This window comes from Eumetopias jubatus, unplaced genomic scaffold, assembly GCF_037043125.1.
Source record: "Eumetopias jubatus isolate StellerSeaLion01/CBP00866 unplaced genomic scaffold, mEumJub1_p1.0 scaffold_3, whole genome shotgun sequence".
NCBI classification, from domain to species: domain Eukaryota; kingdom Metazoa; phylum Chordata; class Mammalia; order Carnivora; family Otariidae; genus Eumetopias; species Eumetopias jubatus.
In genome coordinates this window covers 43,781,534-43,801,744 of record NW_028274809.1, presented here as the reverse complement: position 1 = coordinate 43,801,744, position 20,211 = coordinate 43,781,534, and the positions used below count along the sequence as shown (strand labels likewise).

At 39.0% G+C, this 20,211-nt stretch overlaps 1 protein-coding gene across 2 annotated transcripts in view; it reads right to left on the bottom strand.

Moving 5' to 3' along the window:
- The window catches only part of STAT4 (signal transducer and activator of transcription 4), an 89,419-nt gene that overhangs the window by 11,040 nt on the left and 58,168 nt on the right, over positions 1–20,211 (bottom strand). For both annotated transcript variants that reach the window (XM_028122532.2, XM_028122534.2), the window contains exons 7-14: positions 19,160–19,245; positions 17,511–17,662; positions 15,389–15,547; positions 14,578–14,670; positions 11,620–11,679; positions 11,322–11,339; positions 11,141–11,234; positions 9,261–9,305 (exon numbers count right to left, since the gene is read on the bottom strand). In XM_028122532.2, the coding sequence (XP_027978333.1) occupies positions 9,261–9,305; positions 11,141–11,234; positions 11,322–11,339; positions 11,620–11,679; positions 14,578–14,670; positions 15,389–15,547; positions 17,511–17,662; positions 19,160–19,245 (707 nt within the window). The remainder of the gene's footprint in view (positions 1–9,260; positions 9,306–11,140; positions 11,235–11,321; positions 11,340–11,619; positions 11,680–14,577; positions 14,671–15,388; positions 15,548–17,510; positions 17,663–19,159; positions 19,246–20,211) is intronic.

Here is a 20,211-nt window from a genome sequence, read left to right as displayed (position 1 = left end):
AATGAATTTGTTTAAAAAGTGAAAGGAAGTTTTTTTAAGAACCAAAAAAAAAAAAAATTGTACAACAGAATCAGAGGGCAATCAGTCCAAATTAGAGAAAGAGATGGAAAGTTCCTAGGGCGATGTTGCCAAGAAAAAAGAAACAAAACAAAACTCAGATTGACCTGTTTGACCATATTGCAAGATGTTTTCAAGTTTCAGGGTGCCTGGGTGGCACAGTCAGTTAAGCGTCTGACTCTTAGTTTCTGCTCAGGTCATGATCTTGGAGCTGTGAGTTCAAGCCCCACATCAGGCTCCGTGCTCAGCGGTCTGCTTGTCCCTCTCCCTCTGTTCCTCCCTTTGCTGTGCTCTCTCTCTCAAATAAATGAATAAATAAATCTCTTTAAAAAATCTTATTAAAAAGAAAGAAGAAAGTTTCAAGTTTTGAAGAAAAGTTTTGGGCTACATTAGTGATAAGTACATAAAATAAACTGATCAAATAAAATGAAATTAAGGCAACTTATAAATCCAGGGTAAATTGGAAGTAATACAAGAAGGGAAATGCAATTATACTACGATATATGGTTCAGCTATTCATAATTTTTATATATTTATACTAATGTTAACACTGAAAATACTGACTAAACCAAAATATGTTCTGTAATGATACTGTGAAGATGGGGAAAATTTATATGTATAGAGAGCTGGTATAAAAGAGAAACAGTTTAATCTCTTATAAAAAGAATTCAGGGGGCGCCTGGGTGGCTCAGTCATTAAGCGTCTGCCTTCGGCTCAGTCATGGTCCCAGGGTCCTGGGATTGAGCCCCGCGTCGGGCTCCCTGCTCCGCGGGAAGACTGCTTCTCCCTCTCCCTCTGCTTCTCTCCCTGCTTGTGCTCTCCCTCTCTCTCTCTGTGTCAAATAAATCTTAAAAAAAAAAAAAAAAAGGATTCAGGAGTTAAATGTATAAACTTTTTTAAAAATCAAGAAATATTAGTATGATATTAGCATAATACTTTGATGCAAAAATGATCACCTCTGGAAAGTAGGTTTGGTGTGGGAAGGAGTGGGACAGAAATTGCTGTTTTTCCCTAATAAAATCTTACAGCATCTTGCTATGTGCCCAGAACCAGCAGCACTGTCAACATCTAAAAGCTGGTTAGAAATACAAGATCTCTGGCCTCATCCCAAGCCAAGAATCAGAGTCTGCATTTTAACAAGAACTTTGGGTGGAATTTGTGAGACAATGAATGTCAGTGTGCTATATCCACATTGTGTTTAGTTTTGAAAGAGATGTGGAAAATTTGGAGATGATGTAGAAGGATTAAACAATTTTATTTATTTATTTAATTTATTTATTTATATTTTTAAGTAGTCTCTATGCCCAGCAGAGAGCCCAACATGGGGTTGGAACTCACAACCCTGAGATCAAGACCTGAAATCAGGAGCCGGACACTTAACCAACTGAGCTACCCAGGCACCCTGAAGGTTTAGACAATGTTAAAAAAATAAACCCTGTGGGAACCTGTAAACGGAAGAGGAATTACTGAGACTAGAAAAGTCAGGGTGGCATTCGGGGTGGCAGAGTCAGCGCTGGGAGAAATGATCTAATATTGGATATGTATTAATAACAAGTTGGAATCTACTTGTAATAAATTTCAAATGATAAAAATAGTTCTAATACGATGATATGAATGACAATTGCATGAGGAAGACTTTATTGACAATGACGGATATTAAACTTAGGATTTGTTACTGAGAAGGAAGTAGAGAATTAAAGACTCCTCTCTCCCTTGGGTTAGATCACTGCTGGTACCTTACATTGACTTGAGGTAGCCGGAGTTACTAGAGTGGGATGGCTTCTTACGGGGTTAGTAGAAAGTTATGCTAATGGAACTTTTCTTGGAATTCCCTTAGACCATCCCTAAAATTACTCCCAGTATATCCAACTCACGAAACAGCCAGCGCCCCTCCCCCCGAGCCCTTCCCATGTTGAAATAAATTGCTGTTTCCTCAGTTGAGCATGAGGTGAAGTAGTCAGCTTGTATTTAGGCACCAAGTTGAACAAAACCCACATTTTTTAAATAGAAAATCTCACTGCCCCATAGGGTGCTTCCACTATGCAAACCCTGAGACAAATGAAGAATCCATAACTTCATGTTCACTAACGGATGCCTTTCACATTCTCACTAAGTTCAATAGTGGACAGGATGATACAAGCCTATGTAGAACATTTATGAGGCCTGAGGCAAGCACACAGACGGAGACCCACATACCACATGTCTAAACATTTAACTATTATAAATCAAGTTAACAAACTGTTAAAATATGATATAGCCTCCTGCCTTGACATCTAAGCTTTCATATGACCTGACTGGCCAGGTTTTAACTCCTCAAAGTTCCACTGGAACATGGTGGCCTGGAGAGAGCAGGGCCATTCTGGACTATTGCCTACACCCCTCTCTTCCACCTCTGTGAGGGGCCCCACTGACCACTGTGCCCCAGAGGCTTCTGCTTGTGCCTAGAAATCTTTGCACTGATGGTGCCGTCTGCGCTTGGGACTCTGGGAAAGCGCACTGCCGTGGACCCACAGACATCTTTCTCTGTAGGGAGAGCCACTGCTGGAGGACGGCTAAAGGGAGTCTTTTTGAGTATGAGATACCATCCCTCCCCCATACTAGCCTCTATAGTTTAATTTATACAATTAAATGCACATATGATATAATTATTCATTATGGATAATTTCCTCAGATCTTTGTGTTAGGGCACCTTGTGTGTTCACCATCCAAAGTGTGAGAAACCAGGACTCCATAGACAGAGCAATGACACTCAGAGTTGTCCATTAACTTTGAAAAAAGACTACATGCTTTAGTTATCACTTTATTGAACTGGAATGTGGATGGTGAGAAGTTTCCTCAGTGATTCACACTAATTTCTTTTTTATTTTTAAGATTATTTATTTATTTGAGAGAGAGAGTAGGGGAAGGGGCAGAGGGAGAGAATCTTCAAGCAGACTCCCCACTGAGTGCGGACCCAATGTGGGGCTCAATCCCAGGACCCTAAGATCATGACCTAAGTTGAATTTGGACACTTAACCAACTGAGCCACCCAGGCGCCCCTCAAACTAATATTTAATGATTACTTAAAACCCCTGATGCAGTTGTGAGGTACATTTAGAATGAGATCCAGCAAGGAAGCTGACATATAATACACATGCCTGGAGAAAAGCAGCTCTGACAAAAGGAAGCATTATTAACTTTCAAAGCTCACGTGGTCATCGGTCATGGTCTTTATTATCAGCGTAGTCCCAGCCAGGGACACTATTCAATTTCCCATTCCCAGGATCCATTCTTTGTAGACTGGGGAAAACATCATAGATAAGATGCACCATTAATGGGCTTCTGAGTGGCTCAGTCGTTGGGCGTCTGCCTTCGGCTCAGGTCGTGATCCCGGGTTCCTGGGATCGAGTCCCACATCGGGCTCCCTGCTCCCTGGGAAGCCTGCTTCTCCCTCTCCCACTCCCCCTGCTTGTGTTCCTGCTCTCGCTATCTCTCTCTGTCAAATAAATAAAATCTTTAAAAAAAAATAAAATAAAACCAATGTTTTTTAAAAAAAAGATGCACCATTAATGGCTGTGTTTAAAAGCCATCATCTGAGATGATTATGGATTTAAAATATCCATATTTATGATATTTTTATTACATGGCACTGAATAACGTAAACGGATTGACTTTGTCGTACTTGTAAAGAAAAGCACACATTGGATAATCTGCTAAGAAACTGGAAAACTGGCAGAACTACTTGACCAGGCTCCTGGAAAAAAAGATACACAACCTTATGAAAGGTAGGTATAGATGTCACCATATTCTTTTTCTTTCCTCTGCTCAATGCCTAATAATACACCCTAGAAATCTAGAATATGTTAACAAATAGTTATGGCTTTTGACTTCAAAAGAAACCTCTGTTGAGAAGATATGACTGGGATAAGGCTAATTTTCATCTAAATTCCTTGCTCACCTCTTTTTTTAGAAAAAGATTTTATTTATTTATTTGAGAAAGAGAGGGAGTGTGTGCACAAGTTGGGGGGAGGAGCAGAGGGAGAGGAACAAGCAGACTTGCCGCTGAGCACGGAGCCCTGAGCAGGGCTGGATCCCAGGACCCTGAGATCGTGACCTGAGCTGAAGTCAAGAGTCGGTTGCTTAAGCTACTGAGACACCCAGGCACCCCTCCTTGCTCATCTCTTAACAAGCCGTAATCTATGATAATGTAGCACGGGGAGGACTATGTGGAATAGAAAATAATTAACAATAATCCATTCACTTAATGAATATTTGTTGAATACCTATCATGTGCTAGGCACTGGCTTAGAGGCTGGGAAACAATAATAAAGGGGAAAATAATGGTACAATCACATGAGAGATAGACCTTAATCACAGAATCATAGGAAATAAATGGAGAATAACAACTATTCTCAGCCCAGTTTATGGAGGGGACTGCAGGGAGGGTGTCCCATAAAAAGTCATTTTTAGTGTTATTCTCGTATTGACGTCTCTTTTGGAAAGTGTTGCCACTACTTGAATTGTTCAGAAGGAAATCAACTTTCCGTAAAAATGCTTGGGCTAGTTGGCCCGTGAGTAGCGTTATCTGTGTTTGAGAACAGTGACCCTTGACAGAACATCTGTTTGGCTATTTTGTTCGATGAAACTCAAATTGCCCAGGCTTTACTAACAGCTTCTTTGTGCTTCATGACTTTCCACCACATAAACAAAATTACCCAACACCTCAGTCTGTGGTGAGAACTGTCATTTATCAGTTAAAGCCCACTGACCAAGAGCAAACTCGAGCGGCTGAAATACTAGCTCGCCTGTTCAAACAGTTTCCACATTTCAACAATGACTCTCTAGCCAGCTTTTTGCCAGAGAAGGACCTCTGGGAAAGCCTGCTTCCTGGGAATGTCTGTTTTACAGGGGCCACCTGATGCCTTCCAAGTTTGGCCGTTTGCTAGGTGAAGGGACTGTGACTTCGCGGTGGCTTTTCCAAGGCAAGAACGAAGGTGGGAGAAAGAGGCAGTAGTGGCTAACCTTAATTTTGTGACAGCACGTTGACTGATTTCCCTGGGCGGGGGGTTTTGCAAAATTGCAAAGCAAATCATTAGAATTAAATACCTTTTTTTACAAAAAAGTAAAGACCATACTCTATGTTGCACTTTTGCAGATTATAGAACCTTAGTCAAAAAAGCTTTAGAAACTGTCTAAATCCAATGGTTTTCAAATGTTTTTTAACCTTGAAACATATTCTTGAAAAGAAATTCACCATCTGGGTTCCAATCTGTAAAATATATAAAATAGAGCCATCTTGACTGAAACAGGGGTGGGGGACCCAGAGCTCTACCTTTCACCAACGCCCACCCCCCCAATCCAGAGATGGTTCCTAAGGCACCACTTTGGTTGTTCTGGGACAGTATGGGTCTAATGCAATTTCCTCCCTTCATCCAATCCTACAGCCAGGAACCCCTGCACATCTTGACCGACCACCTCTTTGTGGATAATGTGAGTCAGCCATGGGGTGCTAGGGAGGTTTAGAATGGCGCCCCTAGGGAACTATCATTCATGATATCTTGGTTTGTTCTCAGTCATTTAGTAAGTATCCAGTCCAAGTTCTGACAACCACAAAAGCAGACCGGAAGGGCCCTGTGTGTGTGTGTATCAGATGGGGGGGCAGGTGGGGAGATAGTAGGAACCCAGGACATGTGATCCTATAGAAAGGGCATACATATATGGTGCTTTGAGGTCTCAGGGACCTGGAGCCAGAGAAGGATGTGCTCAGGGGCCCTTGAGAGGGACCAGCCCCAGCCCAGCACTTTGGCAGGTGGGTAGAGAAGGAGAAGGAGCAGCTGTTTGTCCTAAGTCAGGTACCATCTTTACAGATATTTCTCCACCCATGTAAATAGGTACTCTTTACAAAGGGGCAGCTCTGGAGGGCAGATCAGGAAGAACCACACCACATACCATCTCATTTCGTCCTCTTAACAACCCTGTGAGTGCAGGTCAACCTGATCCCCATTTCACGGATAAGGAAATTGGGAGTTAGTGAGGGTAAGTGGCTTGCACAAGGTCAGCTGCCTGTAGGAGGCAGCCCCCAGCATGGTGCTATTTCCAATCCCCAACTGATGAGTGGAGGAGGTAAGGGAGAGGTCAACAACATTTCCTGAGAAAGCATTATTTTAAATTTCTTCTAAACTTTATAAGGCTTCTGGTGTGAGATAGCTATGGGATCTCTGAGTGAGCGGGCAAAATGAGAACAGTAAGAACAGCAGCCGGAGTACAGGGGAAAGGATGAGATGCTACTCACACTGTCGCAAAGACCTCCCTTCTAGGAATCCCAACAAATGGAGGGAGCGCACTGAGGCGACGGGCCGGAGGAGGTCAGTGCCGCTTCTCCCAGCGCAGGTTTTATGATCCCAGACGCAGCATGGCATAGTGGCCAAGAGCATGGACAGGGGAGCCAGACTACCATGGTTTGAATCTTGGCCTGACCACTCTGTGCCTCAGTTTCCCTACCTGAAATAAGTACACTAATAGTAACTACTTCATAGCATTGTCACAAGAATTATATAAATGAAGGTCAGTGAAGCTCTCAGGGCCCAGTATATAGTAAATGACACAGGAGGATTTGTTAAGTACATTCTTATCTGGCTGTGAACTCCTGCCGCGGATGCTCACAGATAAGCAACAACTACTATTTGAAATCTGAGAATGAGGTATCATATCCTAGCCTCCTGGTTTTTTTTTTTTTTTTTTTAAGATTTTACTTATTTATTTGTCAGAGAGAGAGAGAAAGAGAGAGAGAGTGAGCACAAGTCGGGGGAGGGCAGACAGAGGGAAAAGCAGGCCTCCTGTTGAGCAGGGAGCCTGATGCAGGATTCGATCCCAGGACCCTGGGATCATGACCTGAGCAGAAGGCAGGTGTTTAACGACTAAGCCACCCAGGCATCCCTCCTAGCCTCCTGTTTTCCTGACACTTTGGTTACTACCATCTCTGGCCCTATTGACTTTATGAACTCCACTTTATTGCTAGATCTTCCCCAAGCTTTTTCCTGATTTTGTTTGATTGCTCCTACTGCCTGGCCAAACCCCTGATTCCTTTGCTCATCTTTCTGAGCCCACTTCATATGTTTTGTGACTTTTCAGTAGTTCCTGTAGCACATGAAACAACTTTCTGGTCTGGTGTGTTTTAAATGTACCTAGGTGTCATATTACAATTCTATCAACAGGGGGAGCTCAAGGAATAGCTTAAAATAAAACTGAGCTAGCAAACTTGGGGAAAAAAAGGAAGAATAAAATCATTCTGGCATGACAGCACCATTTTGTTATTAATCAGGAAATAAGAGGAAATACATTTAAAGTAATACACGTAGACAGTGTTAATAAGACATTGCTTGGTTATTATATAGTAGAAGATGATTTTTCGTAGATTTCTTCTCTAGGTAAACCCAAGACTTTGATTTTACATTTATAAAGATGACAATGTATTGGAGTTGAGCTATTTAGATTTATTCCCATTTGATCTATTTTACTTAAGAAACGTTCAGAAGCATTGTATTTAGTCTATTCAGACTTAGCAAATACTGCTCAGGGATGTGACGCTGCATGAAATGTTTGCAACTCTGGCCAAAATTCCAGTGAGATGCATGAAATGACTTTTTATTTATAATGTGCTAATGTTTCAATTAGGAAGTTTGGAAAATCTTTATGGATTTCTATGAGGTGGGAACAATAACTCCTACTTATCTGGTTTACTAGAATCTCATTAAACTCAAAAGCTTGGCCTCTGTGACAGTGGGCTGCAGAGGCCTGTTTGCCGCTCTGCCCTAAGCCAAGGTCCTACCCTGGGAGGAAGGCTGAGCTCATCTTCCCTGTGGCTGTGATATTGGGCAAATGCTCTTCAAGACACAATTAAGGGAATGAAGAATTCTTGGAAGGGAAAATGTGGAGCATTAAACCTGCTGTGGTCAATCTCTGTGGTTTTATGGGGAGGGCTAGACTGATTGCAGTTGAATGCTGGATTTATAAAGTGCTTTTTCCTTCCAAATAACTCAAAGCAATTTCTCTTAGAAGATGTGACTCTAAAGCTAGGAGACTGAACCCATACCAGCCACACCAGAAATAAGCCTCACTGCTTTATAACAGCATTGTGTGGCTGATCTTATACATATAACATCTCTGAGTGGAGAGCGTTGGGCGTTACCACCCTGATCTGTTAGAGGAAAAATATGCAATATTTCTCCATTTGCGAAGGATCACATTTTCAGTCATTGTCAGAATGGACCCAAACCCAGGTTTTCTAATTCCAAATATGTAAGGCATAGGCATACACCCTAGCATCTAGGCCAACTAAACAGGTGATCTCCAAGGCCACTTCCAATCCAGGATTTGACTGCTCTGTCATTTACTGACTCAAATGCAAACACTTGGACCACATCAGTGTGTGCTGTTAATCAGTTCATCCAGTGGAATGCAAACCTTACATGTAAGGGCAAGGTAATTGATCCCATAAATTAATAAGACTGTTTCTCCCCTGTGATTTTCACATCATATGTCATGAAGTTTGAGACTTGCCTCTTCTCTGTGGAAAATGAGTGATTTTCAGGTGTCTTGTAATAGTGGAGGACTGACTAAAGACATTATGGCACACCTGTAAAATGCAATACAGTACAGCCACCTTCAGTGTTCTCCACGAGAGAACCATTAAGGTTAATGGAAAGCTGTGCACCTTACACTGTTATGTGAGGAAGAAAGCAGGTTACAAAACAATGTGTACATATATATTTTAAAGTAATATATACATAGATAAAGGTCTAGAATGATGTGAACCAAAATGTTATTAGTTATTCTTTTAATGACGGCATCTGGGTGGCTCAGTCAGTTAAGCATCTGCCTTCAGCTCCGGTCGTGATTCTAGGGTCCTGGGATCGAGCCCCGCATGGAGGGCGGGGAGCCTGCTTCTCCCTCTCCCTCTGCCTGCCTTTCTCTATCTCTCTGTCTCTCATGAATAAATAAAGAAACTCTTTTAAAAAAGAGGGTGTTATATGCAATTTCTGTTTTCTCCTTTTTAAGACAAAATTTCTTACACTGTCTGCAATTATCAAGCTTTAATTTGTAACCAGAGAAACACAAACTTGACTTTCTATAAGACTATCAAGGGCAGTTTAAAAGTTTTGTAAAAACACGAGATTATAAGGTTATTTCCCTAAAAAAATTATCTTATAGAAAACATTTTGTACCTCATTTCCTTTGCCTCCAGCACTGGACTTCATTTCCTTTGGTTGCTTTGCAAAAAAAGAATAACAACAGCGTTTAGACGGAGAAGCATTATCAATTAAATATCAAGTTGGTCATACCTATTGTAGTGATTTTCTTGGCCACAATTTTGCCTTTTAGAACAGTAACCCAGATGTCTTCTAATTCATGGAAACCTAAGGTAGTTGCCTGGATTCAACAGAAAGAAGCTCTCTGTTTCATCTCATGGGACGCCACTTTAGAAACTTTCACTGAGGTAAGTGAACAAGTTGGCATACTATTAAGACTATGTTTTTTAGCCAACATTTTGGGAAGAGGAAATCATGCTGGGATGTCTTAAAATCTACTCAGCACTCCTTTGTACCTGGAAAGCAGCATCTGAGCTAAGCTGTGATGATTCTCAATCCCTGTGAAACCAAGTCCAACACAGAAGCCTGGGAAAACAGACGATGGGATAGTGTGCCCTATGGCACATTATGGCACAGGAATCGATTAAATGGCAGTAGAGACTGACACAAGAATTTTCAGGATCTAGATTACTTAATTTAAAAAAAGGCAGACAACAATTTATATAGTGTGTACAATCTGATCCCACTTAAAAAGTACATATACATGTATGTATAAAAGAAGGCAAACCAAAGTAGTTAATGGTGTTACAAGGTAGTAAGATACAGGTGATTTTTAATTTTTAAATTTTTGCCTCTCTGATGTTCTACATTTAATTTTGTATTAAAAAGCAATTAAAGTTATTATGCAAAAGATAATATATTTAAAAATGCTTTGCAACTAGAAGTGGACTGTAAAAAAGTAAGGTTTTGGTAATTTATATATTATACCTGCTAGAAGAAAGACCTAACCACTTTTTGGTGTGTTCCTTGTTCTTTTCCACATGACTTTTTTGAGAGACAGACATCTCTAAGTTAAGCCCTCTCCTACAGCTTTACTTATTAGCAAACATTGTCCATTACTGAAAATTTCTTAAGGATAGAAATTGAACATAACCAAAAAGAGCGCTAGTTATAAGGATATATAATATATGACTCATCATTACACTTTATTTATCAGTCTCACACCAGAGGGATTCAGTTAAAAAGAAATGTACTCTTCAATACTAAAGATCAAACAAAACCAAAATCAAAACCAAAAACCAGCATAAATTTGTATGTGCAGATATCTATTAACCTAAATTTTATCTTTTAAAAAAGACCGGTTGAGGTTAATTCGGTGGTGCCCCAACACTCAGGTGAGGTACTTCCTAAGTGTTAATAAACCATGAGTAACCTGCATCTGGCAAGAAAGTGGTAGAGTCTTTGGGAATCTAAGAACTATACAAAGAATTAGAAAGAAAGCAGGAAGAGAACTCTAGGTTAAGAGGAAGTGGTAAAAACAAGAAGCAACAGGGTGAGGCTGGGTCAGAAGCTTTCTAGACATGCCAAAGCAAACTGTATGCAACTGCCATACCCAGGAACCATCCTACTTCCTCAAGCTACTCCTAAAATGAAAGCACCTTTGGTCAGATGTGTTGCTGGATATCATTTCTCGGGGAGATTTAAAAAATAAAATCAGGAATGCCTATCCATTATAAGACCAATTATCTCTGTCATCGTTATCAAAATATATTGACCAATTGCTGTCTATATTTAGGTACTATATCACCATTGTTGAGAACTCAGACTTCTGAGTTAAGATTCCATGTTCTTTCTGATATTTTTAATTCTTCAATGACAGCATGTTTTATTTCTCAATATGGCCCTTAATCTCATATAAGAAGCCCCCCAAACCCAAAATACATTGATTTATAAGGCCTATTTGTGAAGATGTATCTGATTAGGGGAGGGGGAGAAGCTTGGGTAATTGAACTCACCAAATGTCGAAATTCTACCGAGAGACTCCCGTTAGAAGATTCTTCAATGGACATGGCTTTGACATGAGTTCCACAAAGGACAAATCTTCGATTGCTAGAGGGAAAATCTTAGCTATTTACATGGTCTCAGATAAAATATATTTATGAGAACAGCAAAAAAATTCTAAAATAAATTTCTTACCTTAGAGTTGAAACGTTCCTGTAAAACCAAGAAAATTCCTTAAAATGAGCTATTTTATAGAGCTAGTAAAAACTTTCTTTGATACTTTAGAGGATAGTATAATATAGTCATAAATTTTCATTTCAAGACTTAATAGTAAAATTTTTTAAAGTAAGTCTTCATTGGAGTTCTATTAAATGTTTGAACTTCAAAGTCAAATATTTAAAATACATTGATATATAATGTTAGAGAAATACATTTAAAAGTTTGAAATTATTCTATAAAATGAGGAAATTTTAAAATGTGAATAGAAACTTACTTGTCAATTGATGCTTTCACCTTTACCTGATAGTTTAGTTCTGGCAATTTTATTAGTAGTCTGGAAAGACACATAAATAAAGAATCAGAGGCAAAAATGAAAAGTGCCAAGAGCCTTTTTATATTTAAATATATTTATGTCATATATATCAATCAAATTTAGGTTATCTCTAGTTACATGTTAGTGTATTTTAAAAATATCCAACTTATTGTTGAATCACTATACTGTACACCCGAAACTAATATAACACTATATGCTAACTGTGCTGGAATTAAAATAAAAATAATTAAAAATGAAGATGTCCAATTCTTCTTTAGTTTGTCATGTTACTGATGTTGACACAAGCACTTAATATCGTATTGACAAACATTTGGAAAGTATTTTCAGCTGATGGGCATTAGATAATACATTGGCTAGGTGAGAAAAATAGCTATATATTTTGGCTAAAGCCCACATTTGGGTTAAATGTATAAATATAAGAAAAATTCTTTGCAAGTTTATTCATATGGCCCCACTTTATTCTCATACCATAACAAAAATTGTAAGAGAAAAACTAAATGTCTTGATGATCACTGTTTTATGGTTAAGAATACCGAGAAAGACCAGGCCTCTGACGGAATGTGAAAAATTCCAATTCAAGTGCATTTGCAATCTTTAAACACACTTATGAAAGTAACAGCAAAAATGTTCATAACTAGAAAAGATCTAACTCCAAACAAACAAGTGGTTAAACATCAGAGAAACAATTCCTTTAATTTCTTCTTCTGGTGTCAGCTCCTCCTTTGTTCTTTTGCTTTCCCCAACTCCTTCAAGTTGGAACCTCTGATATACCTTCTCTGTGGGTTCAGTCCAGTTTCAGAAATGTTAATTTAATCACTCACTCACTCATCCCAGTCATGCACTCATTCCAAACCTCATTCATTCACTCAGCATGCACTGAGCTCCTCATCTCCCCCCAGTACAGCCCTAGGTACTAGGGAGCTGGTGTAGTGAAGTGTGGGGAAGGGAGAAGTGTGGACATGGCTACACGTAAAAGGAAGAAGTCCAGCTAAATAGTAGATGGAATATGGAGAATGGTGATAAGAAATGGATGGGCATTAGAGAAATATAATCATAGATGATAGCCCAGACAAAAGTGTGGGTAGAATGTGACAGAGGTTCCTTATAAATCCTGTGTGAAGCACCGGATTGGTTTTAGGGTTCAGAATGTGATGTGTGTAGTTGTTAGCAGTGAGGGGTGAGGAGGTCACGTGAAATAGGGTAGGAAGGATCATAGATCAGTATCTGATTCACTGGAAGATGCTGATGACTAAAGGGAGTTCCATATCACCCCTTCCTTTGAAACAGGATATGCTATGGTAGGGAGGAGTTTTAGGGAAAATCTTGAATACTAAGTAAACGATCATCTATCAAGACAGTGGAGATCAGGGCCCAGAGAAGAAGGACAGGGACCCAACTGACACGTGGAAGAGAAAAGCAGGAACACTCAAATCAGGGACTAATTAATGGTCAGTGTCCCAGTCATCGGTTCAAACAACAGGCAAGGTGATGCCCATTTGGGGGCCTCTTCCACTTGGAATTCTTAGCTGAGCAATCTCTACTCATCTCTCTTTTTGTCCCAAGGAGCATCTTAGACTTATCATATCATCTATGGGGGTTCCTCAAGGAAAAGTAGGATGCCCATCACCCCTCTACCCTTTAGTGTTACTCTCTTCTGGGTTATGTAGAGATGTGGGGATGAAGAATGAACAACTCTTGAAAATCATGACATTTTTAAGAGAACCTGGTCTCTGGCTTTTGTTCCTGGTTTTTAAGTCTTGCTGCAAAATTCACGCAAAGGAAACAATTAAGAATTTCACGTAAGGTATTTAAAATGCACACTGAAGAAAATGCCACCCCTTTAAAAATGGAGTTCTGAGGTGACAGATGTTAACTAAACTTTTTGTAGTAATCATTTTGCAGTTTATGTAAGCCAAGTCATCATGCTGTACGGCTTAAACTTCTACAGTGCTGCTGTACATCAATTACATCTCAATAAAATGGAAATGAATAAAACAAAATAAAAATACAATTCTGATAGTGATATGGGATCAGAAAACCCATCATGGGGCCCTAAATCAGTATCTACCATGGCATCTTCACCTCTTGTCCCAGTCAGAGGTAACTTCATTAGGAATTTAAGGCTTGGGGGCCTTAGGGATTGATGCATGATGAAAATCTTTGAAATTTCAAGCTCAAATTCATGATTTTAAGTGTCATTAGGGAAAACGATACGTTTTGGTTACTCATGCTAATGGAAAGGATCAAATGCACAGACAGAGCAACAATAACACAAAAGCCATATGTCTTTAAATCCGGTACATAGTAAGGAGATATTGAAAATTACACTGTTGAGAGTTTCCATGGAAAATCCTATAAGCTATTTGCTCGGCAATCATCGGGGAAGAATGTGCCAGTTATTTTCTGGGTAAGATATTCAAAGCCTTCCACATTCTGTCCCCAGTCTATTCAATTCTACCTCTCCCTGCTTCACTTACTTGCAAACCAGACCCGGGAAGTCATTCTTCCCGTAGTCTCGCTCTCCTACCAACCCACTTTCCCTCCCCTCTCTGCTCCTCCCACACGGTCCTTCCTCAAAGGGACCACAAGACTTCTCCAGACTCTCTAGTCTTCTCCCAAGTTAATCGTTTCAGCAATTGATCCCATGATGTCCGATACTGTGAGTCCATCCTTTCCTGCTAATATCCCTCGTGTCTTCATCTTTACTGTCATATGCTTGACAAGCAGGGCCGTCATATGAACATTTCTGAGGGTATCTACTATAGCTCAGTGCTGGGCATGCAGGAGGTGCTTAAGACAGAAGAGTTGAATGAAAGGCCCTAGGATAGAAATTCGTCTTATTTAAACAGTGGCTATGGCTCTACAAACAAAGGAAAAGATAGAGCACATTCTGCCTACCTTAGCTTTACAGTGAACTGAATAAGAGTTTTAAGTACCATCGGTCTCTGGGGATGGGTTGGCATGCATGGCTGTCGTTCAACCACAAATGAGCTAGATTAAAAGGAAATAAAGCACGTCATTTGAAAGCATTGAAAATATTGACAGGCTGAAAACCACAGAGAAACAGGATGCTGTCCTCTTAAAAAATCCAAATTTTCTACATTTACAAGACGTTCAAACCTCCGTTAAGCTCAAATCTTTCCAAAGACTGCTCATAGATAATTACCAGGAGATGGAAAAAAAAATGCCTAAAGACTGTCCTTTAAATAACAACAGTAAATAGTTCTTGTTACCCTTGAGTCGAGAATAAAAGCCTATTTTTATCATACTATTTTATCATAAAGTAAAAAGTTAATTTCATGCCATCTTTTAACTGGATATTAGAAATCCTGGTACATAGTAATGTTTTTTTTTGTTTTTTTCCCCCCCTTTGGATGAGCTTATACACATAAACATGGCCTCTACCCTTCATTTCTTGGATACATACTTAAAAGAAATTGCTGAAATCCTTTTCTAAAATGTGAAAAATGAACTTCAGCTGGATGTTGTGCTTGGCTCAGAAAACTGAGTCAGCTTTTGGGAGAAGTGTTGAATAAATAGTGAAGAGCAGAAATGTTTCTGGAACTCTCTGGAGCTTTATGCACTTTACCCTGAGGTTCACTGTTTAACACTTCTCTACCTTCCTTCACCTTAACACCAAAACCCCAGCCAGGGTGTCCTTACAACTCCACAGGACTGAGGCTGCCATAAGACATTTAAATTTACTTACTTCTTAAAAAGGTTGTAGATCAAGAAGGTGACTCTTTCTAGCAGATGTGCTCTTTGCATGGGGATGGGGTCTCCTTCATATGTCATTTTAGTAGACTGTTCCTCTAATTTCTCCAATTGCCTTCTGAGTTGAAACAGACTTTCTGCCAACAGTGTAAAGCTATCAAACAGCAAATGAAAATCAGCAGGTAGCTTTCCCACTTAACAATCTACCATTCTGGGGCACCTGAGTGGCTCAGTTGTTAAGCGTCTGCCTTCGGCTCAGGTCATGATCCCCAGGTCCTGGGATTGAGCCCCGCATCGGGCTCCCTGCTCTGCGGGAAGCCTGCTTCTCCCTCTCCCACTCCCCCTGCTTGTGTTCCCTCTCTCGCTGTGTTTCTGTCAAATAAATAAATAAAATCTTAAAAAAAAAAAGCAGGGGGCCTTTCCATTAAAAAAAAACTACCTTTTTAACTGTTAACCACATTAGCAAGCAATAAATTATTAAATAATTATTCAATTAACAAAATCATTCACTTAATTCCATTAAAGGTTAGTGGCGGTTCTTTATGTTTACTTCCCTAATCCTTTTTTTCCTCTAAGATGCATGACAGATGGAAAATGTTTTCAATGTTTTGTCATTTATACCTGTAGTTAAAGAAATCATTTATAAAATTTTGTCAACATCAGGAACCGAATCCCTTTTAATTTTGTTTAAAAGTCTGTTAGACATATAGATGTTAAGGATATGGTACTCATTAATGGGTAAAGAAAGAGCAAATTTAAAACTTTAAAGATACATGATATGAAGAATGTTATGTGCAAGAATACTAAAGAATAAAAAAAACAATATGAAATGGACTCCCTCCCCCAATATGTTTTTTACAAATCCTAAGTATTGGCCAAAAATGATCTGTCTGGAGAAAGGTACGGGCTTAGAGTTTTACTATGTGGTGATCTCACCTTGGAAATGAAGGTGGGAACTTGGGCCTGAAGTCTAGGGAAGAGACAGTCTAAAACAGACACCCAAGGGACCGTCAACTAGAGAAGAGGTGGGTTGTCTGGACAGACTTGGTAAGTCCATCTGGCCCCGACAGCAGCTCTTTCTACTTAGAAGTTTACTCCCCACATAGTGCTGTGAAAAGATCTGTCCACCCCCCACCGATTTTGGTATAAGCACTGTTATCTGCTAAGTTCTTGATTGCTTCCTTTGTTGTTTATTATTTTTATTATTATATTTTATTTTTATTATGTATTTACTGTTTATTATTACAGTGAGGTTAGAGAATAGATGCATCTCCCCAAGGACACTCAGTACGTTTTAGTATATGTGCTGCTGAAGAGAGCACACTCAGTATGTTTTAGAAAGAGCCCAATTCCTTACTCTTCTGGAGAAGAAGGCCCAGCAGGGCAGAGGTTTCAGTGCAAATGGCCCCAGTTATGTCATATTTCCATTGAACTGAATTGTACCCTTCGAAAGCAATTTTAGATTTCAACTGAATGTTTTCCTTCTTTTTCATTATTTTTTTCTAAGTGTTCTTTCAATCAGATATTTTTATTTCGCATGGATGAGGAAAACCCCATCAGCATTTGTTCTTGTAATACAAAGGATAGTATCTGCATATGATTGCATATGTGCATGCATTGGGGATGTCAGGTCGTAGTAGCCATTTGAGATTTTTCATTTAAATACAAAAATAAATCACTCTGTGGAAAACACAAAACCAGTGTTTAATTCTGACTTCTTAAGATATACCTTTAAAAACTGAGATATAAGAAAAACTTTCTCAAGCTTTTGAAGCTAGTGCTTCTTACGTCCCTATAGGAAGTTGTATTCATTGCTGGTTTCAAAAATTCACTGGAGTCTTTTAAGGTTAGTATATTATGGGAGAGAATTAAGCAATTCTTATGCATTCTATGGAGTTCTACAGATGCTTTATTTTTGGCCCAAGGGAATAAGAGTAAAAATACGTATGGTATGCATCTATTTTTTTCTCAACTGTAGAGTTCCCAGCGGCTAATAAGCCATTAATAACTTCAGTGAATTTATGTTTTGGTCTGAGCCTGCCTTCTCTGGCTGAGCGACACTGAAGTTTTGTACTTCCTGTGGTTTTCACTAGAAACTGCAGTCAAATGCATTTTACCAGTTTTGAAGCTGGTCGAGCCCATTGTGGAGCGGCCCGCCAATGCAGGCGATCTGCTGTCTCCTCTTCCAGTCCTGCAGCTCTTCCATCAGCATGCTGTTCATTAACAAGTCCGTTTCGTTTACTATTTGGGTTATCTTACTGAGGGCTTCCTAAAAACAAAGGTGACTACTGAAAAGATTTTCGTGAGATACAACCAAAGTCACTCATAATTCAACCCGTGAAATGATTTGTCTGACCTGGGGGACAAAGGCTTGGTTAAAATTCTCATCAAATATTTTATCAAATACTACCTTCTATTTATCACGGCACTGCCTTTTCCAACTTTCCATATTAAATTCTTATAATGAAGTAATGTTATTAAAGGAAAAAGCATGATTGCAGTTAACAATCTCATACTATCTCATAATATCATTGAATATCATCTAGTACAAATTCAAATACATTGAATTTGTAACTCCTGTGACAATATTGAATCTTCTAGTCATAGAGCCATATCTCTGCTTTTTAAAAAGACATAAATTAAATTTATATTCTCATAAATATATGCATTTATTCTAAAATGTGGTGACTAAAATTTGAGCCTTTCTGTGTTAGTGTTTTTAGGACTTTATCTGGGTTGAGGGAGGCATAGTGGAGAAGTTTAACTTTCAAAGGCCTAAGGATTAGAAGGTGTGAACTCCTATCCTGGTTTTGTGACAAGCCACGTGAATTTGGAAAAACCACTTAACTTTGCTGGAACTTGGTCTTCTGATCTATACAATGAGGTGATTGGACCAAATTATTTCCAAGGTTCCTTCTGTCTTAAAAATCTTATTTCTAAAGCAGAATAAGATAGCATGCATAAAACATATAGCATAGATCTATTATGCATAAATGCATTAAGCTTATCTTGGATTAAATATCTGCATGTTTAAAATCTGATTTCTAACTGTTGAAGTTTATAATGTAGGGTGAAAATAAATTTTACATTTATTTGTGTTCACACAAATTCCTGCACAAAAAATGAAGCTGAACTTTTAGAAATAAACTCTTGATTTATCAGTGATTGCCCAAATTTCAATTGCATTTATTTTCAAGGATAGAAAGTTGAAATAGAGATGTTTCCCTTCTTTTAAAATATTTCACTGAGCCAGAAAAAGCTTTCTCCTCTCCTTGAAAGGAGGTTAGATTGAATATGTTGTCAATGAACTATCCTGAAATCTATTCAATTACTTAGCATGAGGTCATTTTTCAGAGTGGAAACTGGAACACTGATTTTTCTAATAAAATTTTAGTGGCCATCAAGTAATATTTTAATTATACATGTAGTAGAACCCATATCAGCATATTAAGTACAGAAACTAAAACGGTCATGTCTGAAATAGTGGCAAATAAAAACCGGGTAAAATGTTCGCCTTGAAATTAATGGTAGCTACAGTAAATGTACTGCATAAGCAAGATAAATAAACTCTAGAGAGGGCCAGCTTTGTAAACTTAAGAAGAGAAGCACGGCAAACAGTATGGCACTCTTCCTAGAAACACTGCCGTTTATTCATTCAGCTTAAATAAAACTGAATGAATCCAAGAGCTTGATTCTTTTCAGTAGGAGCAGAATATAGGGAAAGGAGAAAAGTAGGCAAAAGATCAAATTAACATTCTTCACTAACCTTTCTCTTGAAGTCGAGACTGTTAAGCATTTCTTGCAGAGTCAAAACTTCCTGATTCATTAGGGCATTGTTCTTGTCCCCCTGATCTGTGAAGGAAAAGAGGTGAGATTTAGAGTCCTCTCCAAGGTGAAGCTCTCTGTCCTGAAAGCCAAGTCTGCTGCATTCCCCATCCTTAAGTCCTAAGATACAAGAGACTAAATGCGGCCATTGCAGAAGAGCTTGAAAGTAAGTCCCTAAGAGAAGACCCTTCCTCACACCATGCTCCTTTTTGGGGTGGTGAGAGGGTTAAAAATGTTTTTGAAATGCATTCCTTTTTAGATACCTCTACACTAACAATAACCCTAGCTAGTTGGCATAAGTAGGAAAGGGGCCATCTTTGTGCCCATTATTAAATCATATTTGATTCTTCCTGATCCCTTTACCCACCTGTTCCCGCTCTACTTTTTATTCAGGAATTACAGAAAACGCCTGGAAGGGTTGCAGTTTTATCCACTTAGTCTCATGAACTAATAAAGACTAAATCCTTTGCTTCCCCCCCTTTTCTTCCCTTTGCAAAATGGGCTTGCCTCACAGTAAAACTAGAAGTAGGAAAGAATTACAGAGTAAGAAAAATCTCTGACTGAAAAAACCCCAAATGGCTTATCCTCTTAAATGGGAGACATGGAATAAACATTATATTCTTTAACTTGAACCTTTAACTTTATTGGTCTACAGCAAGTGATTGTTTATACCAACCCTCTTGTTTATGCAGAGTGAAGGTCGGAAATGCTGGTCTGACTGGAGTAATTGTGAAAAAGAGACCCCAAAACCACATTGTGCCAAATTTCTCCACAGAACAGCACTGAAATCCGGAAAATTATTCCTGGTTTTATTAATTCACAAACTTGCAAATTCCTAGATCCCACGTGTAGCAAAATTTTGCTCATATAGCCTTTTATAAACTCAAAACTTCATTTTCTAATACTTTTCAGTCTTCACCAGCAAGATGCAACTTGTTTCCTGTGCGTCTTTCATTTCACTTAAAACATTTCATTTCACTTATAACCAACAAA